This window comes from Ceratotherium simum, chromosome 15 (assembly GCF_057802395.1).
Source record: "Ceratotherium simum simum isolate JZ-2026a chromosome 15, ASM5780239v1, whole genome shotgun sequence".
Taxonomy (NCBI): domain Eukaryota; kingdom Metazoa; phylum Chordata; class Mammalia; order Perissodactyla; family Rhinocerotidae; genus Ceratotherium; species Ceratotherium simum.
The window spans coordinates 5,944,227-5,971,364 of record NC_141914.1 but is presented as its reverse complement, the minus strand read 5'-3'; the positions used below and the strand labels follow the sequence as shown (position 1 = coordinate 5,971,364).

General features: G+C 41.1%; 1 protein-coding gene across 1 annotated transcript in view; it reads left to right on the top strand.

Annotated features, from left to right (window-relative positions):
• The window catches only part of IMPG2 (interphotoreceptor matrix proteoglycan 2), a 73,456-nt gene extending 49,222 nt beyond the window's left edge, over positions 1-24,234 (top strand). Inside the window, exons 13-19 of the mRNA XM_087439515.1 lie at positions 6,377-6,680; positions 7,122-8,416; positions 8,899-9,118; positions 13,797-14,007; positions 15,310-15,498; positions 16,869-17,070; positions 17,634-24,234. Coding sequence (XP_087295641.1) covers positions 6,377-6,680; positions 7,122-8,416; positions 8,899-9,118; positions 13,797-14,007; positions 15,310-15,498; positions 16,869-17,070; positions 17,634-17,717 — 2,505 coding nt within the window. The 3' untranslated portion in view covers positions 17,718-24,234. The remainder of the gene's footprint in view (positions 1-6,376; positions 6,681-7,121; positions 8,417-8,898; positions 9,119-13,796; positions 14,008-15,309; positions 15,499-16,868; positions 17,071-17,633) is intronic.
• Positions 24,235-27,138: the final 2,904 nt, after the last annotated feature.

The following is a 27,138-nucleotide window of genomic DNA, read 5'->3' as shown; positions in this document are numbered from 1 at the left end:
TCCTGGCCTGTATGTGTACATCTTTCAAAATGTCTGAGAAAGCTTCATTGCCATGCCATGTTTTAGAGGGTACCTTTTAGGAATAGGTGGTCTTCCTTATTTAAAAAGTCAAATTGTTTACTTTCACTTTTTATGTTGCCTACTTCACTTGACTTTTATTAAGGATACATATTGTTTTAATTTTTATGAAATGAAAAGGCATTTAGTTTATAGACATGTTGAAATCATATATATTGCTTGAGGATTTCTTTTTTATTGAGGATTGAGCTGCTTTCCTAATATGTGTCACGTTGTGGGCTCTGTCTGATGAAACTCAATTTCTTAAGTGTGGGTTAAAGGGCTTTTGCAAGGATGTAAATATGCCTGACTCAGCTGGAAGAATGGGTGGCTTTAACACATCTCTAGAAGTGGTTTTAGATAATTAAGAGGAAAAAAGTGAATTCCCTGGTGTGTAAGAAGTGAATTCCCTCGTATGTGTGTCATCCTTGTAACCTCTTTTTTGAGGAACAGAATTTGGTACTGAGCAAAAGGCCTTCTTACTTTTCCCTGAATATATATATGGTTTTAGATACTAGGAAAAGAAATGGGAAAGGAAGAAACTTTTCTGTCTATGTGAACAGCCTCCATATTTAACATAGCAGACATTTAAATATTAGAAAATGGTCTCTCCTGTCTCCCTCTGCTCTGTGTCCCCTGGGTCTTTTAGACCTGTGGAGGTATGCTAGCCTGAATGAGAATGGATGCCAGGTCTGTTAACTCTAGTTTCTGCTCTGGGAATCCTTTTGCTATCTGGGTATACACACTTGCATCTGTCTCTCAATGCGTAGTCTGGTATAGTGTGCAAAGCACTGGGACTGGGACTCGAGAAACTCAGAATCGAGTTTTGATTTTTTTCTCTATTTTTTGTGACTGTGGGCATTTCACTTCTATGAAACTCAGTTCCTTGTCTTTCATAGGCGAGGTTAGACTACATGGTTCGTAAGAGTCCTTCTAGTTCTAAAATTTGATAGTTTCATTAGGTTCATACACATGCACATACTCGCCCCTAAAATGGTCCTGAGACCAATTTCCAATGTGTAGAGTGGGAGTTTCCCACACAGCACCAAGTAATTCTCCAGACACCAGCTGGGTGTCTGAGAAGTCAACTCAGTTCTGATACTACCTAACTGGAGATAACATCAGATCCCACAGGTTGAGGTTTAGTCCTACAAGACTGCAGCTCTCCCCACTTTGGAGTTTGGGAGTTATTTTTAATACTTTTGTCCTTTAACCTTTTTACTTGAGTTAAATGGTTAACACACAATATTACAGTATTTTACTATATGCCACTTTACACTGTGTTGTATATTTTCATATATTTTCATGTTACTCATTAGTGTCCCTTCATTTCAGCTTGAAGAACTCCTTTCAGCATTTCTGTAAGGCAGGTCTAGTGGTGATGAACTTCCTCAGCTTTTGTTTGTCTGGGAACATCTTTCTCTCTCTTGGTTGGCAGTTTTTTCTCTCAGCACTTTGAATATATCATCCCATTCTCTCCTGACCTTAAAGTTTCTGCTGAGAAATCCACTGATAGCCTACTGGGGGTTCCTGTAAGTAATGAGCTTCTTTTCTCTTGCTGCTTTTAAGATTCTCCCTGTCTTTGATTTTTGATGGTTTTGTTACAATGTGTCTTGGAGAAGATCTTTTCGAGTTGAATTTGCTTGGGGTTTGATGAGTTTCATGAACTTGGATGGTCAAAATCTCCCTAGATTTGGGAAGTTCTCAGTCATAATTTCTTTAAATAGACTTTCTGCCCCCTTCTCTCTCTCTTCGCCTTCTGGGACTCTAATAATTCACAGATTGCTTCTCTTGATGGTATCTCATAGTACATATAGGCTTTCTTCATTCTTCCTCATTCTTTTCTCTTTCTTTTGCTCTGACTGGATAATTTCATAGGTCCTGTCTTCTACTTCACAGATTCTTTCTTCTGCTTGATCCATTCCCCTGTTGATGCTATTGCATTTTTCATTTCATTCATTGTATTTTTCAGCTCCAGAATTTGTTTGGTTCTTTTCTGTGATTCTGTTTTTTTGTTAAACTTCTTATTTTGTTTGTATATTGATTTCCTGATTTCATTGAATTACCTTTTGTGTTTTCTTGTAGCTCATTGAGCTGTCTTAAACAGCTATTTTGAATTCTCAACCAGGTAAATCATTGGGGTCAGTTACTGGAAGATTATTGTGATCCTTTGGTGGTGTCATGTTTCTTTGATTTTTCATCTTCCTTGAAGTCTTGCATTGCTGTCTTGGCACGTGAAATAACAGTCACCTCCTCCAGTCTTTACTGATTGACTTCAGGAGAGAAATACCTTCCATCAGCCCTGCTAGGGATTCTTAGGCTTTCTCAGACCTTCTATGCATGTGCTTACTCCACACTTCTTGTTCCCTGTCATGGCAGAATTCTTTTTTTTTTTATTGTGGTAACATTGGTTTATAACATTGTATTCAATTTCTGTGTAGACTACATACATGTGTTCACCACCCAGAGACTAATTACCATCCATCACTACACATGTGCCCTGCCACCCCTTTTGCCTTCCTCCTTCCCTGCTTCCCCTCTGGTAACCACCAATCTAATCTCTGTATCTATTTGTTTGTTTGTCGTTGTTGTTGTTTTTATCTTCTACTTATGAGTGAAATCATATGGTATTTGACTTTCTCCGTCTGACTTATGTCACTTAGCATAATACCTTTAAGGTCTATCCATTGTTGTCGCAAATGGCAAGATTTCATCTTTTTTTTGTAGCTGAGTAGCATTCCATTGTGTATATATACCACATCTTATTATCCATTCATCCATTGATGGGCATTTAGGTTGTTTCCAAGTCTTGGCTATTGTGAAGAATGCTGCAATGAACATAGGCGTGCGTATATCTTTACGCATTTGTGTTTTCGTGTCCTTTGGATAAATACCCAGAAGTGGAATAGCTGGATCATATGGTAGTTATATTCTTAAATTTTTGAGGAATCTCCATACTGTTTTCCATAGTGGCTGCACCAGTTTACATTCCCACCAGCAGTGTATGGGAGTTCCCTTTTCTCCACATTCTCCCCAACACTTGTTATTTCTTGTCTTGTTAATTATAGCCATTCTGACAGGCATGAGGTGATATCTTATAGTAGTTTTGATTTGCATTTACCTAATAATTAGTGAGGTTGAATGTCTTTTCATGTGCCTGTTGGCCATCTGTATATCTTCTTTGGAAAAATGTCTGTTCAGATCTTTTGCTCATTTTTCAATTGGGTTGTTTGTTTCTTTTTGTTGAGATGTATGTATGAGTTCTTTATATATTTTGGATATTAACCCCTTATCAGATATATAGTTTGCAAATATCTTCTCCCAATTGTTAGACTGTCTTTTTGTTTTGTTGATGGTTTCCTTTGCTGGGGAGAGGCTTTTTAGTTTGATGTAGTCCCATTTGTTTATTTTTTCTTTTGTTTCCCTTGCCTGGTGAAACATGGTATTTGAAAAGATGCTGCTAAGACTGATGTTGAAGAACGTACTGCCTATGTTTTCTTCTACAAGTTTTATGGGTTTAGGTCTTACATTCAAAACTTTAATCCATTTAAGCCTGTATAGCTTCTCTCTGTCTTGCAACGCAGCAGCCTAAGTGCTGACAGCTTCCCTTTTGCTTTCCCAAGGGCAGTGCTAAAGCTGAAGTCTGTGGTATCTCCCTGCCCTGCAGATTCAGGCCTGCTTTCTGTGCCTGCTCACCAGCTGTCTGCCAAAGCTCGCTCTCTGTGATGTGAGGAGTGCACACAAGGCGTTGGCCATGGGCCAGAGTGGGGTGCGGGTGAGGTGTGCAGAGCCCTGGGGGGACTCGTGGTCCAGTTGGGTGAGATCCATGGGGGAGGTGTCTCAGCGGCTCAGGTCAGGCCTCCTGATGGAGTCTGTGAAGCAGTCAATAGGATCTAAATCCCTTTGATACCATCAGAGTCCTGGCTGCTGTTCTCCCAACCACTCATGGCCCCCTGCTTGTGCAGCTGACGACTCAGGACTCTGGATGGAGTGAGAGAGGAAAGGGGCTCCTTAGCAGGGTTCTGCACAGCTGGGGAGGCCAGGCGCTTACTCACATGCCCGCCCTTTCTGCTGTGGGAGAAATCATGAGCTGGGAAGGGCTCTCTTGGCACCGAGCTGCACCGCCTTGGAGGAGGGCTGATGCAGGTAAAGTCAAAGTGTTCCTGTTACCCTCTCCAACGTGTCCAAACTTGGATTTTTTGCTCCAGTGGTAAACTAGAACTTCTCTGCTGGACTCTTGGACTTCCACAAAGGCTCTCTCATCTGTGGGTGATTGTCTTAGTTAGTGTTCTCCAGGGGCTTCCAGACTGTGGCCGAGAGGGCCTGGAGCCAGTTCACAGGCCACTTCAGGGTCCGCAGCTGGGACCGAGGTCTGTATGCCTATTCCCCACGTGCGGGTGGGCAAGACTCCTCCTGGGCCCCTTCTTGTATGGTGCTGGATCCCACAGCTTCCACAAAGGCACTTTTTCCATGGATGGATGCCAAATTGTTCTGCGGGGGGGATACGAGCGAGGGGTGTCTTATTTGGCCCTCTTGCTGACATCACTCTGGTCCATTCTTGAGGACCCGGAAAGTTTTAGACCCTGTAGGCAGAAATATCAGGCCACTTTGTGTGTCTGTTTGGAACTAGGTCATATAGGAGCACCCTGCACACGGGTCGGTGATCACAGGCTGCCTCCACTGCATGGAGTTATACCAGGTTACCTCTGCTCCTGGTAGTTTTGTTGTTAGTGCCATCGAGTCGATTCTGACTCCTAGCGACCCTGTGTATAGCAGAGTGGAGCCCTGCCTGGTCTTTGTTGCACCATCCTTGCTTTTACATACTCTTAAAATACTACAATTTATGAGAAAAATGCCACTAATATCCTCCGATTAGATCATCTTTTTGGCCTTACTCGTGAACCAAGTCTTAGTATCCTCACATTCAATGCTTAGGAATTTCTTATCCTGAAACCTTCCTCTTTCTCTGTAGAGCATTTGCAGTTACATCTGATCATTTGAAGATGGCCTTCAGCTCCCTCTTTCTTCTACGTATATCTTGCTTTTCTCTCAGACATTTCACTTCAGCAGACTCAGGTAGTCAGGCTCAAGTCTAATGCCTAGATGTGTCTTACTTCTATTTCTTTTTTTGATGAAACCCACATTGTAAAAAATATTTACTAGTATTGCACCATCCACTTTTCATCACTTCCCTCTTTCCTTTCTAGATTTTTTATTTTTAATTAAATTTAGCCAGAGTGATACCATTTTTGGTTCACAGTGCTGTCATTGTTTCAACTGATTCTCATTCCTTCTTTGCTGGCCATTTGTATTTCATTACGAATTATGTAATCACCTTTTGACAGAAATGATTCAAACTTTTATGGGTTTTTAAATGCGTTGCACTACAAAACATGGCTCAGCTAGGCAGGGTCTCAATAGTAACAGAATCACCTAGATGGAGGTGTGTGCAGGGCTGAGGGAGAAAAAAGGGATGTTGAGCTATGCAGACACTAACAACAGTGAGAAGCCGTTACCACCCGTTGGGTTATAGGACAAGGGAAGGAGGTGCCGGTACCAGAGCCCTGTGAGGGCTGGAGTGTAATTTTTTATATAGACTGATGTCATAGGATTAAATAAGGAGCGTGTTCAAAGATTGTGTTTCTGTCTGATTTTCTATTCCTGAAGCTAAATTTTAAGATGAGATTAGTACTATATTAGTAAAAACCACTAGAAAGAGAAAATTGTATTTTGTAAGTGTGATGCTATTTCACAGATGTTGCTGTCTGTGCAAGGTCACCAGACCGCATTTTGATGTGATGATGTTTCTTTTTTTTAATTAATTAATTAATTAATTAAAATTAATTAAATACCTTTCAGAATGATGAATAAAATTGCTAATTATTCTTTCCCGCTGTGGGCAATGTGCTTAGGTGTTTGACAACAAATTACAGATGTTAGTAATTTCTGATGTATTTAAAGTATTTAAGCTAATATGACAGAGGGAAAGGAACTATCTAAAGCAAGAGAAACAATATTTTCTCCCACAAATTCACTTTGTTTGGGATCTTTTAAATAGGTTCTCTCATCTGTCCCCACTTTACAGGGGAGACTCAAGAGGTACATGGTTTTTCTCTAGATTTTCTGACTAGCGAGTGGTTGAATTGGGATTTGATTATAGATCTGTTAGATTCTAAAGCCCATGTCCTGCTCCCACCCAATATTATATTGCCTCCTTATCCCTGGAAAATCTGGGAATGTAGATAGATAGGTGGTATCTGAAATGATTTTTATGTGTTTCCTTTATCTACAAGATGATTTGGTTTTTTTTCCCCCTCAGGATAATACCCTTCAAGCTGAATGGCTCTCAGCAGATGAATCCACCACCAGAAGTATTTCACCACTTGATTTCAGCTCTGGTCCTCCCTCAGCCACTGGCAGGGAACTCTGGTCAGAGAGCCCTTTGGGTGATTTAATGTCTACACCCAAATTAGCCTTTTCCTCGAAGGTGGGCCTCAGTTCTTCCACAGAAGTGTTAGAGGTTAGCAGCTTGACTCTTCATTCTGTCACCCCAGCAGTGTTTCAGACTGGCTTGCCTGTGGCTTCTGAGGAAGGGACTTCTGGATCTCACTTATTAGGAGATGGTGAGGAATTCTAATCACTTTTCCTACTTCTTTACTGTATCGTATCAGATGACGAGGGCTTTGAAGACAGGAAGAGACGGGTTAATAGAGAAGCATGGTAGCATCCATCAGGAGGAAATGTTTTGGGAAAGTTGTGTGAGAAAGGGAACAAGCAGATTTAATTGGTTGAATTGCAGAGTCCAAATAAATCAAGTATTTGAGGATGAATTATTTCAATAGCTGGTGTCTTGTTATCCTCAGGGAAGGGGGGTATATTCGTGAGCGATTCTACCACACCACAAAAACATAATCATATGTTCTTGTTGTTTGCTGGATATAGCAAAGTAAAAGTCAGCATCTGTCCTTCCTAACCTAATGGGAAAAACAAGTAGCTGGTTTTATTAGGAGAACTGGGAATTTTGGCAATGCTGTAGATTAATTAATGGAAAACTTTATTTTTAGGATTACCCAAAGTTGAAGAGTTAGAAGATTTTCTTTCTATTGATCCATTGCCTTCAAGTTCATTCACTCATCCTGTGCCAAAAGAAACAGTACCATCCGTGGAAGACTCTGGGGTGTCTTTGACATCCTCACCGTATCTGGTCTCCTCTGTCACATTAGATCGTCCTGATAAAGAAAGAACTACACCTTTTGGCTTGGACTCTTTGGCCTCCAAAGTCAAAGGCGAATTAGAAGTGAGCACTTTGATGCCAGACACATCCATGGAAAAAGAGTTCATATTTGAGAGTGGTTTAGGTTCAGGGTCTGGGCAAAAGGTGAATCTGATTACTTGGCCATGGAATGAGACTTCATTAGAGAAGAGCATCGAACCACTGTCCAAGTCATGGCTTGAAGATGAGGATTCACTTTTGCCAAGTGAGGGTGTAGATGAGAAGCTAGTTATAGATGACAAAATAGATTCCACAGACCAAAGTATTGAACATTCAAAATATGGGCCTTTTGATAGAACCCCAAGCTTTGCAGAGGAAGAGCCCCTTGGTGGACCTACTGTGCCCATCTTTGCAGCAGAGACCACAACTCAATCATCTCTAATTCTCTCCAAACACACATCAGAGGTATCTGACATTGATCATTACTCAGTTACCGAAGCACCTTCTCTACTGACATCTATAGCAATCTCTGCTCCTACTGAAAAGCCAGATCAGGTAGAAACTTTTCTAAAAGACCATATGGAACAAACTACAGAGTCATCCAACCGTGAATGGTTTGACAGCAAGGTTTCAATAGTGAAGCCAGGTATGCAAACTTTGTGGACCATGTTGCCAGAATCAGATGTAGTTTGGGCAAGAACTTCTTCCCTAGAGAAATTGTCCAGAGACACATTGGCAAGTACACCACAGGGTACTGATAAGCTCTGGTTGAAAGCTTCCCTGACACAGTCTACCAAATTGCCTCCAACCACAAGCTCCACCCTGCTGGAGGATGAGGTAATTACGGGTGTACAGGATATTTCACTAGAACTGGACCGGATGGGCACAGATTACTATCAGCCTGAGCTAAGCCCAGAGGAAAACGGCAAGGTTGATAGTTATATGGAACTGTCTACAAATGTTCACTCCACAGAGGTGGCTGTTGTGGCTTGGCCCACAAAAGGAAGTGACTTGAGTCATAACCAGACCACAGGAGCTTTGGTGGTTTTCTTCAGCCTCCGAGTGACTAACATGATGTTTTCAGAAGACCTGTTTAATAAAAACTCTTTGGAGTATAAAGCCCTGGAGCAAAGATTCTTAGAATTGGTAAGCACAAAGAGTGAAACATGGGCGTTAGTGAATGATCATGTATGAACCACCCCTCTTTCCCCCCCAACATGTAAGATCTGAGACAAGGAAAGTGTGGTCTGCCATGGACGTTCATTTCCTATCGTCTACAAATAGCATCATGGCCTAGGGTTGGTACGAAAACAATAAGACAGGTGGATACAAGAAATGGAAAACACAAAGGAGGCATGAGGGTGATGTGACAACTTAGATATTGAACTCGCTGGGTGTCTAAAACTCTGTGAGTTCTATGGGGTTCCTAAATATCACTGTGAATATCTCATGACTCTCAAATAATTCACAATTTATACTTTTGTCAATGAACAGATTAAATAGTGTAAATAGAATACAATTTGGAAAAGTAGGGGAGGGGTTCATCCTTGTTTGTTTGTTTGTTTTGGTATGTATTGGACAAAATGCAAAACCTTGTCAATAAACTGACCACTTTTCATGTGTTGTAGCTGGTTCCCTATCTCCAGTCAAATCTCACAGGGTTCCAGAATTTAGAAATCCTGAACTTCAGAAATGGCAGTATTGTGGTGAATAGCCGAATGAAGTTTGCCAAGTCTGTCCCTCCCAATGTCAACAATGCTGTGTACATGATTCTGGAAGACTTTTGCACCACTGCCTACCAAACCATGAACTTGGCTATTGATAAATACTCCCTTGATGTGGAATCAGGTAATGATGTTGAATACTTAGTGGAATCCAGAAGTTATTCTTGTGTATTTTCTTCTACGCTGAATCAAGGTGCATTTAATACTTTGGAGGAAAAAGGGGACTATGTCAGGCAAATTTTCAACATGTTGGTAATTAGTCAAGTATCTCTTCCAAGGACGTCAATATCATTCTCTTTTGAAAAGGGTTATCCACACCTGGTATCTTTCCTTGCTCACCTCTCATTCCCTTTTCTGTCTCCTCCATCTGGCTCTCTCTTTCTTTATCCTGCATCTCTTACTTACTGGATCTCTTCTTGCTACATCTCTATGTTGCCATGCCCAATAGATTTGGACTCGCTTCCCTACTGTTATTTTCCTAAGTTGTTTTATCCATTCCTATTATTTTAAGTCTCACATAAATGTCAATAACTCTCTGTGTTTTTATATGCAGATTGGACTTGTCTTCTGGGCTCGAGAGTCAATATCTAACTACTTACTTGATGATCTCAACTTGGATGTATTCTGTGTATATCAAACTGAAGATGTCTATGAGTGAGCTCTTGTTTTTCAAGTCTCCCCACCTTCCAGACAAATCTGCTCCTTCTCTCAGCTTCTCCTTTTCAATAAATGGAAGCTCTGTCTACTCCGCTACTTAAGCCAGAAACCTGGGAAGTCATTCTAATACCTCAGTTTCCACCACCCCCAACTTTCCATCACTTACCAAACTTATATTTATTCTGAATTCTAAATATATCTCAAATCTATGCTGTACTCTCTGTCCCCACTGCCACTACTCTAGTCCAAGCCACCATCATCTCTCGTTTGGACCAGTTTCCCCACTGTCTCTCTTGCCCCCTTTCTTATTCATTCTCCAGACAGTAGCCAGGGTGCTCCTTCTAAAACATCAATCAGATCACTTCACTTTCCTGCTTGAAACACTTCAATAGCTGCCTGATTTAGTAGCCCTAAGGCCTGGTCCCTATCTTCTTCTCAAAATCATCCAATGAAACTAACCTCTTTGCTCACCATCTTCTAGTCAAACTAGCTTGTTTTTAGTTCCTCAGATAGAAAAAACTTTTCTTGCCTTAAAGCCTCTGCACACACTGGCCCCTTTGCCTGAAACTCTTTCCCTTCTTGGCTGACTTCTGCTGACCCTTTATGCCTCAGTTCCAATGTCTCTTCCTCAAGACTTTCGCTGACTCATTCATAATCTAGGTTGAATTTTTCCTATTAGTTTATCTTGTCACATCATGTTCTTTTCCCCTATAGAGTTTGTAACCATCCTCAAACTTTGTTCTCTTTTTCCTTCCATGTGCCAGAGGACAGTGGTTTTGAGTAGGAGTAAGGTAGAATGTTTGGATTCATATTTCTCCAGTGCCTTCTACTCTTAAACTGGTTTGGAAGTCAGCCCTATTCTTTAACTGGGAAAGAAGCAGACATTCTTTCCTTTGAAATCCTTGAAGGACCATTATTCATTGCAAGTGAGGGAAATTAGTTAGCTAATCCCCCAATATCCAGATCTCTTGCCACTTGAGTTCTCTCAGGCCATGCATTCTTTGCCATGTGGTGTAGTGGAAGAAGCAATAAATTATAATTTGGAAGGCCTAGTTTCTTGCCTCTGCTTTACCATGTATCATTGGTGTGACCCTAGATGAGCTATTTTATCTCTGAGCCTTAGTCCCTCATATATTAAATGAGGATAGTATGAGCTGGCCTATGTATTTCATGGGCTATTCTAAGGATTAAACAAATAACATATAAAAGTATTTGACTAGTCATATAAATGCAAGAAGTTATGATTTATAAAACTTTTGCAAAAGTCAATCCACTTCTTTTTAAAGAGAAGTATAATAAATAAGTGCATTTACTTCAGTTTTGTGTGTAACTCACATGTCAGCTGCATGGCAAGTCATCCAGGTTTATAGGGTCACCTTTTTCTTTAACATTCAAATAAATTGGCATTAGCCCCTCCCATGTGCAGTGTAAAACCTGCATCAATGGCCCTCCCACCCCCAATATCTCTAGGAATTAGCAAGGAACTTAAATATCTCTTAATCACCTCCAGCTCTGAGTTCCTTTGCTGAATTTCCAGTCTCACATTTGTCTTGACCTCTGTGGTGGTTCTTTATGTTAACTCAACATAGATCACAGTCCATTTTTGATGTTCCCAAAACACCTCTAACACAAGGCAGTTGATCTATCAGATATTTGCTGATGACATGAAGGTGATGGAGGAGGCTTTATCGTAGCACAGTAGATGGCTTTAAAATGTTACTGTCAGGCACAAATATCCTAAAATTCCTCAGGCACCCTTTCAAAGATATATCTTACTGCCTAACTTTTTCTCTAGAACCCAGTCAGTACCATGTTACTTGTTACTCTGGCTGCTCAGGCTGTCTTTCCAGACTCTCTTCACATTTCCTCCACTCTCATTTTCCTGGACCCGTCAATCCTCTTAGCCTGGCCCTGGAAAACCAGAAAGTAATTCATTCTACACTTTAGATCCCTGTCTCCTATCCCAAGCTTAGCTCCCGGACTGCCTTTGTTTTCCCATAAAGTCATTAAGATACTCTTCCAAACAGAGGGCCATCTGTTTTGGGCATCCACCTTTAACCTGCTCAAATGACTGGAAAGAGACTTCAAAACTATAGTCTTATTTATATGATTGAAATATTAGTCTTAGTCTCTCTCAGTCTAGCAGCAAAAGCGAGCATCATTTATCTTTTTCCTCTTATAGATTCTGTTTTCTTCCCCCTCGACACTCACCCACACCACTCAATGGTCCCAAAGTTTTAGAATTTTAAAATAGAATTTTCCTACTATATATGTATTTTCAGTTAAAGGCTTTCAGATTAAAATATTATTTTATCTCAAGATTGGCTAGAGACAAGATTGACTTGTCTTTTGCCTAACTTGTTTCACATGCAGTGTTTCAGAAACACTTGAACTTCCATCAACAAAGCGGAGCTGTGCAATGGTAATCCTTCCCACCCTTGTATACACTCTTACCCTCACTGCTAGGCCAGGACTGGATTATTTTCTGACTACAAAGTCACAAAATGGATACTAGGATAAGGATGTAAAGACTTAGGAAATACACAGTGGAATCCTGCTGTGGAGTCCCCTTGTAGAAACTGCTCATCTGTCAGCACGTTTGTATGCTCTCCTTGTTGTAGGAGCATCTTATCCGTGGTCCCTTGTCTTAGTTTCTTACGGCTGCTGTAACAAAGGACCACAAACTGCGTGGCTTAAAACAACAGAAATTTATTCTCTCAGAGTTCTGGAGGCTAGAAATCCAAAATCAAGGTGTTAGCAGGCTATGTTCCCTCTGAAGGTTCCAGGAAAGGATCCTTCCGTACCTCTTCCTATCTTCTGGTGTTTACAGCAATCCTTGACATTCCTTGGCTTGTAGATGCATTGCTCCACTTTCTTTGTATGGCATTCTTTCCTGTGTGTCTATGTCTCTGTGCCCAAATTTCCCTCTTCTTATAAGGACACCAATTATTGGACTAGGGGCCCACCCTAATCTTGTATGACCTCATCTTAGTTTGGTTACATCTGTAAAGACCCTATTTCCAAATAGGGTCATGTTCTGAGGTTCTGGTTGGACATGAATTTTGGGGGGGACATATTCAACCCAGTATGTCCCCCATTCCTATAAAGGCCCAAGAAAGATCAGTTGCAGAGATCCTCCAAACTCCAAGGCCACAGAGTGGTGCAAAATGTCTTTCCTCTCTAGAGTAGCAAGGAAATCATTGATTCTCAAAACAATATTAATTTATCTGGAAACTGAGAGACCATGCTCTTTGCTTTTTAACACCGCCCCCCGCCCCCTGCCCTTAGCCTTCTAGCTAAACTTTATGCTTTTTCATATAGATGAGTTTATGGGTCATTTCCACTTATTTCCTCTGTTTTTGGTATCTATGTCACCATTTGCCTATTTGCAACTCACAGATTGCTGTTCACCAGTGAAGAACATATAGTGGAACCATGATAGGATGGAAGGCCCATCCATCATCAATGTCTTATATAATTTTTGGCTTTTTTTTTGGTCCTAATTAATTTTTAAAAAATTATCATTTTCTCTCATCCCATCAATGAAAAGTGAAATTATTGAATCCAAAATATTGTTGGGAATGGCCTGAGGAGGTGCAAGGCTGATGTATTTTCCTAACATTGGCTTTCACAAATCTTGAAACATTTGAGATTTGTTCTTAGGCTGCTCTTATTGGGCTATACCCATCCCTGAGGCTCCCACCAGTTCTTCTCTGGGTCTGTCTCCCATCCCATATTCTCAGTGTGGGGCAGGGCATGTAGCAGCGTGTGCAGAGTGGAGGTGGACTAGAGCCAGATAGGGTTGGTGGAAATGAATGGTACATGAAAACTGTGTGTAATTGAGATCTACAATTACATGACATAGATTTTCAAGCTTCTACATGCTCCCTAGGTAAAACATGTAGAGGCTTACCCAGGTGGTTGGGTTTTATGATTTGGCTCTGGATTTCAGAGAAATTTGACAAAAGCTCATCAATCAAGGATGAGTCACAAATTTTTTGTGGTATTGGTGGTGATGGTGTATTTTAATGGTTCAGGAAGGGTGATACTTGAGAGTGGGGAGCCTTAGTGGAAGGGCTTCCTGTACCCTAACTTCTGTGTTTTCCCTTTCCTTGTATCATTCTCTGGTTTGTTTGATGTTTTAGGTGATGAAGCCAACCCTTGCAAGTTTCAGGCATGCAATGAATTTTCTGAGTGTTTGGTCAACCCCTGGAGTGGAGAAGCAGAGTGCAGATGCTACCCTGGGTACCAGAGTGTGAAGGAACTGCCCTGTCAGAGTCTCTGTGACCTACAGCCTGACTTCTGCCTGAATGATGGAAAGTGTGACATTATACCCGGACATGGGGCCATTTGTAGGTATGTTGTTGTTAGGGATTATAGCTTTACAAGGTTATAGATACTTCCTCTGAAGAAAAGGGGTCTACACCTATGATTTTAGGATTACAGCAATATTTATTGTAAAAGTTATATCTAGGGAATAGATGGATGCCATCTAGTTCTCATGGGAAGACTGAGTCAATTAGTAGGCCTGAATTATACCCAGTTCAATTGGTTATTTTATTTTATGCTCTTAGGAAGCAGTAAGAAAAACATGGTCTAAATGCACCCTCCTGAGAGTGTTTGAACATAACTTTGCATATTCCTAGTGCTGTTGATAAGGCAGTTGGTGCTCAAATTAGGTTTAGGAGTAAGATCAACACTTCACACTGTACCTGAAGCTGAAAACAAAGGAGTTTGTTCTATTCAGATTATATTCTTAATGGCTTTGGGCTACTCTTGGTCCTACTGAGTATTCAAAAATGAATAAAAGCCAGTATTTAAAGTCTTTGAAGTTGTGACAAATATATTTTATTTTAAGTACCCGAAATCCATTTTTTAAAGGTAGAACCTAAGAAAGGGTAGCAGAAGATGAGCAGATTCAGGTGGCCTGACCAGCCTTCCTGCCCCCTCCCCTCAACAAAGCAGAACAGATCAACCCCCCTGCCACACAACCAGTCACAGGGGCGTCAAAGGAGGGATGCGGAGAGTAAGCAGGGGAAACGTAAACAAGAGGACAGTGAATGCCAAGATGGGCAAATGTTGGCAGAGATGCCAAAAACAGAGGAAATAGGTGGAAGTGATCTAATTCTTCTATATGAAAAAATGTGAAGTTTAGCTAGAAAACCAGCAGGGAAAAGAGTCTCTCAATTTCCAGAGAAATTATATTATTTTGAGAAGCAGTGATGTCCTCACTGCTCTGGGAGTGGGGGAGCGTGGCCTGGAGGCTGTGTGGTGACAGGACACGAGAAGTCTGCAGGCCTGGGCTCTAGACCCAGCTCTGTTGCTGGCGAACTGTGTGACCTCATCACGTTACTGTCCTTCCTGGGCCTGTTTCTCATGACCATAAATATGGAAATTGGATGGAATACTTTCTCTATGTCTATTCAGTCTTTTGGTTAGTCGTTTACAAGTAGTCGAGGACCTCCCGGGTCTGTGCCAGGCATTTGCACAGCCCTAAATTGTGTGATGATTTAACCTGTATCTTCTGCTCTTCCCTGAGGCCGCATGTGGTCAGCCTTTGTTTCTCTGCCTTTCCCCAGTCCTGTCCAAGGTTCTGCTGTTACCTGGTACTTTCAGCAGAGTGATACTGTTTCTGGGCTTGGTCACTGCTCGTTACAGGTGCCGGGTGGGTGAGAACTGGTGGTACCGAGGGGAGCACTGTGAGGAGTTTGTGTCCGAGCCCTGGGTGATCGGCATCGCCGTCGCCTCCCTGGTTGGACTTCTTCTCATCTCTTCTGCTGTCATCTTCTTCCTCGTCAGGACTCTTCAAGCTCAGCGTGTTAGGAGAGAAAGAAAGAGGCCCTTCAGGTAAATAAGGAAAATTATTCTCTGACGGAATAAAATGTTCTTTGTATTCATTCATTTAGTACTTACTATGTGGCAAATATTGGACAAGGATGGAAGTGGAGGGGAGAGAGCTGTAAAATTGAGTAAAAACCTGGTCCCTGTCCTCACAGGGTGTCAGATGGACACAAGCATAAGCAGTACTGTAAGATGCTGAGGGGCCCTCCTGCCTGGAGGAGAGAGTCTTAGAAGCTTTAATGATGGTTATGATATTTAGCTGGACAGAAGAGTAGATGTGTGCTGCAGGTGGGTGGGACACTTCCCAGCGAGCTGAATGAGCGTGAGCAAAGTCAGGGAGGCGTGTGCCTTCAGGGAAGGCCGACTGAAGCCACAGCATCATTGGGTGTGGCCAGAACACCTGTCTCTTGGTGGGGGAGGGGTTGGAAGGGTGATGGAGATGAAATGAGGCCCTCATGTGAGGACCAGATCTGTTAGTTTGTTCCCCTTTGGCTCATTACAGTGATAATTAGCTAGATTTTAAATCTAGCTAAGAAACTGACAAGGAATGAAATCTGGTTCTCCATTAGATAAGTGTAGCTTCATTAATGGAGGACAGAAAACCTGTTCTGCCTGCTAGACTAGCAATCCAAGGACCTTTTGGTTGTTATGAGATCACCATCCCTGATTTACGTTGCTTCCATGCTTCTAGTCTATAGGAGCTACTGCTTCAGGTCTGGGTTCCCTTCCCTCACCCTCTGGCTTGGCTGAGGGCCGTCTCTCCTAGGTCCCTGGAGCACCCAGGACTTACTTCCCCCATTGTTCTTATAATTTTATTGAGTCTGACTTTACTGTAATCTCATTCTGGAGAGGGATTCCAACAAACTCTTTGTGTCATCAGCATCTAGACCAGTCCTGGGCACATAATCAATGCACAGTAAATATTTGTAGACCTGAATTGAATTTAACTGAGGCTCAGTCCCTCCGTATTTATATTTCGATCAGATTCTCTGTGTGGTTACACACTGATTTTTATTTGTTGACTCTGGGAAAGATGGAGCCATATTCGTTTAATGAAGTACTGTCTATTGACAGACATATTTCCCCATCAACATTGATTGAGTGCCAGGCACTGTGGGGCAAATAAAGATGAATGAGACTTAGGGCAATTCCACAGGGCACTAGCCATGTGGTTGAAGAGATAATAATGATAACACCTGATAAATAATTTTTGAGATTGATCTGGATAGTTTTCATAGTCACCTCCCCCTATTTGCATCTAGTTCACCTCTTTTTCTTCCCCAACAGAAATCTTGCTCTAGGTAAATAGTCTCCCAAGTAGTTGAGCATCTGAAGAAGAACCTGAATCAACCATCCTTTTCTTTTTATGGCTCCAGCAGGCAGCCTGACAGCCTCTCATCCATTGAAAATGCTGTGAAGTCCAACCCCATGTACGAAAGCCACATGGCCGGACTCGAGCAGTACCAGGGACCCCATCCTCAGCGTCCCTTCTGCAGCTCAGCAGGCAGGGAGGTGATTGGTGGTCTGAGCAGGGAGGAAATCAGACAACTGTATGACAACAGCCAGCTTTCCAGAGAGGTAGGGAACTTTGCTTTTCTGCTGCTGCTGGTGTGTGTGTGTGTGTGACACACACATGTGCACACACCTGTGTACATGGGCTTCAAGAATGGGTGAAAATGGTTTCATGATTAGTTTTTTGTCTCATGATATCTCCCAGTTGATGTGGTGTGTAGAGGGTATACAATTCTGAGCTGTACTTTATTCCCCAACCAGTAGTTCTTTTTCCCATTATTAGTAAGTGCCCCCTCTCCCCACCCTCCCTTCCTTAGAAATGTATGTCTGAGTTATTCAGAGCAGTTCACATCGTGGCCACACCCTTACTCAGAGGGGTTCGTGTCACAGCCACGCCTTCACTCAGAGGGGTTCATGTTACAGCCACACCTTTACTCAGAGCGGTTTGGTTCCTGTAGTAGCCACACCTTCCACTTCTCTGAAAAGGCCATTGTTCTGGATAGCTCTCCCCTGGGTAATCCAGAAAGCCACAATTCCTTATGAAAATTAGACGTCCTTTTAAAAGGTTGTTAAAGTTTTTCTAATGCAGTGTATGGCCTCTTTTTCTTTTCTTTCTTTCCTTTTTAAAGGAAATTCAAGAAAGAATGAGAATTTTGGAACTATATGCCAGTGATCCTAGGTTTGCGGCATTTGTGAGACAACATCAAATGTAAGCACATGACAGCGCCCTAACCCAGGTCCTAACAGTTTGCCTTAGAGTAGCACCACCAGCGTGGGCACACAGTTCCTACCCACATGACCTGGGTTCTGGTGTTAACCAACATTTGTTGAGTTCTTTGCAGTTAATACACTTCCACACAGATTACTTCACTTATTCCTCATAATGGCTTTATAAATTGAATGTTTTTTTTTGGTGAGGAAGATTGGCCCTGAGCTAACATCTGTGCCAATCTTCCTCTATTTTGTATGTGGGTCGCTGCCACAGCATAGCTCGATGAGTGGTGTGTAGGTCCGTGCCCAGGATCCGGGCCTGCGAATCCCAGGCTGCCGAAGTGGAGCGCACCAACTTAACCACTACGCCACCAGGCTGGCCGCATATTTAAGTTTTGTAAATGAGGAAAGGAGGCCTCAGAAAGATGAAGGGACTCACTCAAGATCACCATGATAGCAAATGACAGAGATTTAAAGACACTATGCGTCCTGGCCCAGAGCTCCCTGGGCTGTCATGCTCTCTCTCTTATGCCACAGATGTCACCCACGATCTGATGCTGTGAAATATTTTTGGTAGACAGTTTCTATGAAAAGCACTTGAGTAGCCATAAATCCTCACGTATTTCAACATATCCTTCCTCTTTCATCTCTATAGATTTCTTTTCAGTGTGCTTTGAATTACACAAATCTCATTAAAGTGTATCTCCTCCCTCTATCAAGTTCATCTTACATTTCATTCTGTCTGTTTCCATTTGCTTTTCTCAGCATGCATTTTGGGCAAGTGTCTGTGGTTTTTTTTCCTTTGTTTCCCAGGATCCATAAGCAGACTTAGGTTACAAAAATAAACTGTCTTGTAAAGAGACCATTATGGGCATTAATTGAATGTAGTGGGTGGGGTTATAATTTACTTTGATGTTTGTTCCTATTGGTGCTCTCACAAAGGTGCTTCCTCATGGATGGGGCCCACCCAGGCCACATATCTGCACCTGGCTTTTAGAAGAGAAAACCAGAGCAATTCATCATTAAGAAGCAATGCTTGTGGGCCGGCCCAGTGGCTTAGCGGTTAAGTGCGCACGCTCCGCTACTGGCGGCCTGGGGTTCAGATCCCGGGCGCACACCGAGGCACTACTTGTCAGGCCATGCTGAGGCCGCGTCCCACATACAGCAACTAGAAGGATGTGCAACTATGACATACAACTATCTACTGGGGCTTTGGGGAAGAAAAAAAGGAAGAGGATTGGCAATAGATGTTAGCTCAGAGCCGGTCTTCCTCAGCAAAAAGAGGAGGATTAGCACGGATGTTAGCTCAGGGTTGATCTCCCTCACAAAAAAAAAACAAACAAAAAAAAGAAGCAATGCTTGCAGGAGAAATTGATGAACGGTCAGGATAACACCTGGCTCTATTTGTAGCCTCTGCCCCTTTCCTCCAAATCTCTTTTCTCTGAGAGGCAGCCCCTCACTTATGGTTCCTCTCTGATAGGAAGGGACGAATTGACACCTGTGGAAACTGAAGAAGATGCCTTTCTAATTCCATGTGCATGGTGGAGACTCATTTAAAACTCGCTGAGCATCTGACTTGGCCCTCCTGGAGGTGCTGCTAACCTTGCTGAGTGCTGTCACAGCAATACTACTGGGAGTCGGCCTTCTAAACTAGGACATGCACTCATCCCTGTGTCTCCAGCCAGCAAATGGCCTGTGGCGTCACTTCAGTGGCATCCAGTAGAAAGAACATGGCTGATGTTTTTATCTTTCCTAAGACCCTTCATAAGCCCCTCAGAGCCACCTGCCTGAATGTGTTACCTGAATTAAAAATGCATCTCATTGAGGCTAAGACATCCAAAGAAAGGATTCAGGAGAGCCTAACTGATGACAGACAGATTGACTACATGCTTCAGTTTCTTCTTGTAAACCGCCTGGCATTAAAATAAACAAAAAAAAAATCCATGTAACAAAGAAGATTTAAACAAGAAGATCCAGGGAAACAAAAGAGAGTCCACACAGACACTGTAACCTTAAGGGGGTTGCTCATCATGGGAACATGGCATTGAAAAATGTTAGCCACATCATCCATACCATGTTTTCAGTTTCACTCAGTCTCAGAGTTTTCATCTACCAGTAGCCCAAGAAAATGTTAATGGACGTGATATAGGATTCAGTAAAAGCGCTACCTGGTCTTTGTAGTGTGGATTTTTTTTTAAACTTAGCAAAGTGCAGGACTTTCCTGCAAAGAAAGAAAACAGAAAGTATTGGTGATTTTAGGAACATAGCTTGACAATGATATATTACAACAAAAGTGCATTTCAGTGTGTCCTTGCTTTTTCAATTAATTTCTTTTTGTTTTTTTCATGGCAGGGAAGAGCTTTAACCAAAACTTCTATTTTGAAACTGATTAGAAGCCTAGAGAAGACGGAGATCACTTGTTACCTATGTCATGTAATTAACCTGGACTTTGAACTCTGTTGGAAGAAGAGTTTTCTATTAAAAAAATTAATTTGGGGGACAAATTTTTTTTTGTAGCCTAAAATTTCAGAATGTAGTAAGAGATGTGACAATTTTTATACCTACAAAGACCAAAAGCTGTATTTAAAGAAATTCAAAACTTTATGATTTCTAGAAAGTATTCTGCAAGAAAAAAGCCGGGCCTGGGAGTTGGGGCTGCACTTGCTGTTGCTTCGGGGTCTCTGAGGGCTTCTCTTAATGCCTGTGCCTCAGGCTGCCCAGCAGAGAGATGAGGTGAGACTTCCAGAAGGAGGCCAAGTGATTATTCTGTAGCATGTTTGTTATTGTCAGCTGGAAGGAGAAGATTTGAAGTAGTTTTAATATAGTTTATAGGCAGACATTCATCTAAATAAAATATGAGTTTTTTTTGATCAAGCTGTTGAAGAAAAAGCAATCTTTTTGCTGCAGTATAGATTTAGGTGTGTACTTTATGCTTCTACCTGAGTTTTGAATTTCTTGAGCATATTAATCAAGACCACATTATTGTTAAGTATGTTAATATCCTATTTTTTTAGTTGTCAAGGACAGTACATATGTAGAAAGTTTACAGGGCTCCCGTTACACTGAAGACGAATTTAATCACATGGACGGAGAAGAGAAGCCGTGGGTGTCGGGTCAAACCCACAGGGCTGAGAATACATTTTGCTGATTGATGAGTGAACCGAGTCAGAACTAATGGGTTCCCTGACTCTGCTTCTGATATCTGAAGAGGTCCTAGGCGAATCCTGGCCACTCTAGTTCCTGGTATATTAATTTGGAAAACAGCACTTAACTACCTCATATGTTATAAGTTAGCTTGTTTGTATCGCTTCTGCTTTGTGTAATATCTCATGTCTAAATTAATTTCTGTTTATATAAAACATGACAGTTTTATTGCAGTTAAATTTTAAAAAATTTTATAGGTAGGAAAAGTCTACGTACATCTTATATAAATTTTAACTGAAAATGGGAGTTTTCTTCTGTCTAGTACTTTTTGAATGGGTAGCTATGGAGGGGGCAAGGAGAGAACCAAATAATCATCATTACTAATATTAAGTTGCATATGCAAATGGGTTGTTATTGACGCAGGTATTTTATGTCAGATGTCTTTATGTTAGCCCAAAACGATCTTGAACATTTTGATTTCTTTCTGACCAGATATAACTAATCAAGGGTAGATTGACCATAAGATAAAATACTTGGTTCACTTATTTTTTTTTTTCAATTTGATGACTGCCAATTTCACTCATTATGAGGACACCATAAATCTCTGGGCTGAGTACATGCCACAGTAAAGCTATTGAAAGCCTTGAGGATATCCAGGTATTCTGCAAAGTATGTATGGGTAACACGGATTGTGTGTGTGTGTGTGTGTGTGTGTGTGTAGGTAGGTAGGTAGGTAGGTAGGTCTTTTCCTTACGTCAGTATTGTCTTCCATTCCTTACTCACATCACAGATTCTCTGTAGGTTCAGCATAGGGACAAGCCACTGCTGGGACATTTTCCACTGGGCCCATTTGGAAGGTAATTGATAATTGTTTTTAAAGCATTATAAATGTTAATGACATTTGTCACTACTAAATGCTGAATTTTATTTGTAAGACTTCCGCAGATTTCTCTTTAAGATTTTAAACTTTTTTTCCTAAACTTACTTGTGTTAGATGAAAAAGAAAATTTGTTTTTATCACAGATGAACCCTAGAATGCAACCTTTTGCATGTCTGCTTTCTGGCAGAGTTCTAGATGGACATAAAGGGAGGTCACCATGTGCAACACTTAGAAGAAGCACCAACTGAGCCAAAGGAGGATTGTTGTTTTCCGGAAGCCAAACAGTGACGGGGGATTTTGAGAATTCTGACACGTGTCTGTCTCTGATTTCCTTTTATATGACCTTTTCATGCCAGAGCAGAGTTGTTAGCTCTACATGAGTGTCTGCTCCACACCTGCTAAATGGAAGAGGAAAGGAACTCCTGTGCTCTCAGTTCAGGAACAAGACTCTCACCCTGGCTCTGGTACAGCTGAACCCCAATGAGAAACATGGAGCAGGCAGATTCCGCAGGGAAGATCCACTGAAGTGCAAATTTAAAGGGCTAAAAGGGCTACCCATCGGACAGACTACCCCAACAGAGCTTCTTTTTGAAAGAGCTTTCCCCAAGGTGATTTAACGGCGGGTAGTCATTGAAGAGTATTAGGCTGTGTGATTGAGGAATGAAATGATCTGATTATTAGGACATTCTCATTAACTTAGCAATATAATATTTAATAAAACTATCACCTTATTTAAAAACAATAAAATGCAGTTAGCACTAAAAGTGCGTGGTAAATAACTAACTTTTTTGGGGGGTATATGAGATGCTTTAGAGTCTTGTAGATGTAGCCTTTATAATTGAGTGAACCTCCACGATTCTTATTTTCATGGGTTCTGGATAAAGGAGGATTTATTTGATAACTAAATAGGACTCCATTTCCACCATGGCAGTGATTTAAGGGTATTAGATCACGTTTTGTGCCCTGAAGTCCCATTACTTACCTAATAAAACAAATGCGATTTACCTGATTTTATTGCCCCCTCTTCTTCGTTTTTCCTGCGGTTTCTGGTCACCAGGGCTTGGCTGCTCCCCATCCCCTGCTTTTTGACCACAGTGAATTGTCATGTAGTTGAACAACCCTGACTTCATATTACTTCTGACAAAAGGAAGGAAACTGCACAAATATTCTTTGTAGCCTCCAAAAATATGCTCCTCAAATGTGATACCTGATTTAGTTATTCATTTGCATGCTTGTTTTCTAGGTCTGCCTTCTATTTTATGATTTATAGGCAGCTGGTATCTTTGTGTCATTTCCGCGTTTTCAATAATGGATACTTTGACATCCATCAGCCTGTAAATTGAATTTTCACTTTGAAATGGGAAGAGAAGGCAACAACTTTATTCCATAAGGAAACAGCTGATTTAGGAGAATAATTTATCTTTATTAAATTGAGATATTTTAGCCAAGAAAAATATGGGTCATTTTTTTTTCTAAGATGTTTCTAATAATTCCCAGTAGGAACGGGTGGGGCCAGCCTTCCTCGTTTGTAATCCAGCTGCAGTGAGTCATGGATCCTAGCTCATTCTATTCCCAAGTGTGTAATAAATGCAGAAAAATGGTGTGAAGGTCACATTCCTCAGATCAATTGCATTGTGTTCCACAACAGATCCTGATTGGAGGTGGAAAAGTGGGAGGGGACCAGAAAGTAATAGATGATTTCAAGAATCTGCCTGGAAATTTCCCTGACTTGTGTATTTCGTAAAACATTGCACTACTTCTGTGAGTTAATAAAGACCCAGGGTAGACCACTCCCCTCAGAATAGAAAGACACAGGTGGAAACACTCCCCTCAGCCACACAGTTACAGCTACAGCCTAGGTGAAATGATTCCTCATCCTGGCTTTTTTTCCTCTCACTTATATTTAATTACATTTTTAGAGATTAAGGGCATAAATAGGAAAAAAGTAACTATAATATTAGAAAATAAAGGTCTAATTATTTATATATCAGGACTATGTGATGATTCTGAAGCGATCATGTACATACACGATATATGTTCAGTATGGAGTATGGGTAATGAAGGACTTGTCGTTTTCATCGTATTTGTGACATTTTACCTAAGGTATGGATCAGATAAGTTCACGTTACTTTACTGTTTTCCTGAAATGTTCTAGTCTTAGTACTAGCTAATTAGAAATAAAAAGTTAAAAGTCTTCATGTATATAAAAGGGTCTTTCTTTTCTCATGTATATAATTGTGCCATTTTCATTATTAATAAACTTCCCTTTCGAGAACCTCCCTACATTTTCTTGTCAATGAGAAGACAACAGTGTGGATTTTAGCAACAATTGAGTTGTAATTACCATTCAAATACACACACAATGAGAGCATGGTGTGGAAATGAAAATCATTCCTCCATTAATCTTTGTGTGGTGAGGATGAGGAGAAGTGGAGACCAACATAGAGCCCAGTTGTTGCCCCAGATTTTGTTGATAGTTAACGATGCTGAATCATTATTGGGCTTCTCCTGAACTTTATTCGTTTAAACTCTTAGAAACTTTCATTTTTCCTCATTTGCTTGAGGTGGATGGAAAGAAAACTGATGGAGTTGATTAAAGAAAGATTGGGGCAGGGTGGAGTGGGGGTGGGCGAACCAGCTATCCCGCAATGAGAGAAGGAATTGGTGACCATCTAAAGAGAGCAGAGAAGACATTAGTATGGTAACAGCAGTCTAATTCGGTCTTGCCTGGGAAGGGCAGGAGAATAATCAGCTACCACTTACCTAAGCATCAGCGTCAGAGACCGCAATTCGAGGTTTTTTTCCTTCCTACATTTGCATAATGTCTTGCTGGTAACAGGACACGAGGAAATCCTAAATCAGTCTTAGAAAAGAGGAGAGTGGTCTTGATTTGACTCCAAAGACCGTATTATAAAAGGACAAAGTAGGAGAAATGTGTCTAATAAATACCTGTTGATTGATTAGTTAGTAACCTAGGGTTAGAAGAAACAGTGGGTAAAAACCCTGTTTTTAATAAGTCTGGTCAGGACAAGCCCTGGTCACCCTTGGTTCACGCTCTCATGATGCTGGTCCACTTTCTAGGTCCTTCTGAAAATATGTCCCATCTGAGCTAGTCCTAGATGGGCTGTGTCCCGTGAACTAAACTTTAAATTATCTTCTCAGCAAAACACATGTGTATCTTGTGTCCCTTTTTTTATTCAGTACAAATGAATCTATGCCAATATGATCATAACTGTTAAGGTATCACGCTTTTGTAAAAAACACCAACATTGTATATGGGCTCTCTGGAAATAATTCAGTATTCCAGATGAATAACTCTCATTTTCAATATTGCACACATCATGGGGATTTGGAGAAAAATGTGTGTATTTTTGGCAGGTGGACATTTGAAGGAGCCTCAAAAAACTCACAGAAACTCCTTCTTTCATTCCTTTTTCTGTACCATGTATATGCTTCCATTCCGTTATCACCAAGGATGTGTTGTAATTTTTTATTTCTGTCATTGACTTCCCACTAAACTGGGTTCTTTGACAGTGGGGCCATGTCTTACTCATTTGTTAGTCACAAAACCAAAGAATGCTTGATACAGAGTTGGTCTTGGTCTACAATAGATAATAATTCAATTGGCTTGAGATAATGGGTCATATGTAGCTATCTATTTTATGACTAGCAAGCAAATGTTTATTTTGTATTCCAGGAACAAATTAGGTAGACTCATGTGTGGTTTACAAACCGTTTTGAAAGAAATGGTTTACAGAGATTCAAAAATAACTAAATGTGTCAAGAGATCAGATCCATACATTTATATCCGTCTTATTCTCATTGAGTAATTCACGGATCATAAACTAGTAAGCATTTTACGAAAACCTGTCAGAATGTATGGCCTGCTACAGCCAGATGTGGTGATCTAACTGAGTTTCTTAACCACAGACTCAAGGGGGCAGAGATCGGGGCGCTTGCAGAGACGGGGGGTGTTTGTAGGAGCACAAATTTGACTTTACTTTCTGTCGATAGAGTTGGGAGTATGATACATATAGAAGGTACTCTTTAATCTTAGAAAAGTTATTTTAGTCTTTGTTTATTTCCTTATTGTCGGGCAGAATAAAATCAAGGTGCCAGGGAGCAGGGTGGAGGTGCGACTCAGCTCTTCACTTTTCTAAAAAGCACTGCCAGGAAGAGGGACGAGTAGTCGGTTGAAGCTGTCAGTTTTATTGAAGTTCCCATAATCATCTTTATTGAAAGTTACTGATGATGTGCCTTCAAAATTGGTTGTGTTTGTCCTGCACGTGGCAGCAACCGATTTTGGTATTTCAGTTTCCCAAGGTTTACCCAAATTGCTTGTCTTCCCATTTAAGCAACTGAATCCTAGCAGAGTGGCTGGCATCCCTGGGGGCCAAAGGGAAGGCCCTGAAGAGAGAAGGCTTCCTGCCAGCTTCCTCCAGGACGTAGTTTCCCTGACGTGATGGGGGCACTTGGAGACATGTGTCTGGCTCTGTGCTCCCATGGGACAGGCATTGGTTCTGTTGAGTGTCAGATAATTGTCAAGTCCTCAATAGGGGTGATACTGCTGCTGCTGCTGCCGTGAAACCATCAAAGGTTTGTGTGATAACAAAACCAATGTTAAATATCTTCTTTCCTGTAATGAATGAGGGACCCAGTTTTGATTCGGATCTTAAATTGCTATTGCTCGGAAGGTACAGAACGATAAAATAGGTTAGAAAATTTTCAAAGTTTGGGGAAAAACCAAATTGCAATGATTTGAAAACAGATATTGGTTTAATGCTAACTGCATTTAAGTGATGATTGGTTAAGATGCCTCTCTGCCTGCCTTTTTTATTTTACCATGGACACCACTTTCCCACTTTAAAAGTTTTTATACAGAAAGCCTTTGTGAAGTAATTTTTTTCCCCAAAGAATCTGTGCTTTCAGGTATCTTAGCACCTTATTTACTATAAATGAGAGAAGGTTGATGACCTACATTGCAGAAAAACGTTGTTCTTTACCTTTTCTTCTTTTATATTATTTGAGTGTGGAAGGCCACAGATAAAGTGAGCATCTAGATCTCATTCTACCATTTAGTGACAATTTCATTTTAGATGAATGATCAATCAGTAATTCGTGTTGCAGTTTCTACCGGGAAAATAGATTTAATGGCCTATTTCCAGGACACATGATACTCTTGAAAGTATTTAGATAAGGAGACTGTTAGGTTGGAATTGCCCCTTTAAAATGCTGCCTGTTTCTTTTAAAAATATAAATGTAAAGATAACTTATTTCTAGAGAAATTTGTTTTTCTCATGAAGTGCTCTCCGTGACAGTAGTGGAGTGATCGCTCTTCCTCATAAAGAAAGCTCTAAAACACATGTGGAGGATTGGAAACACCTCTGGTCCCCATTATG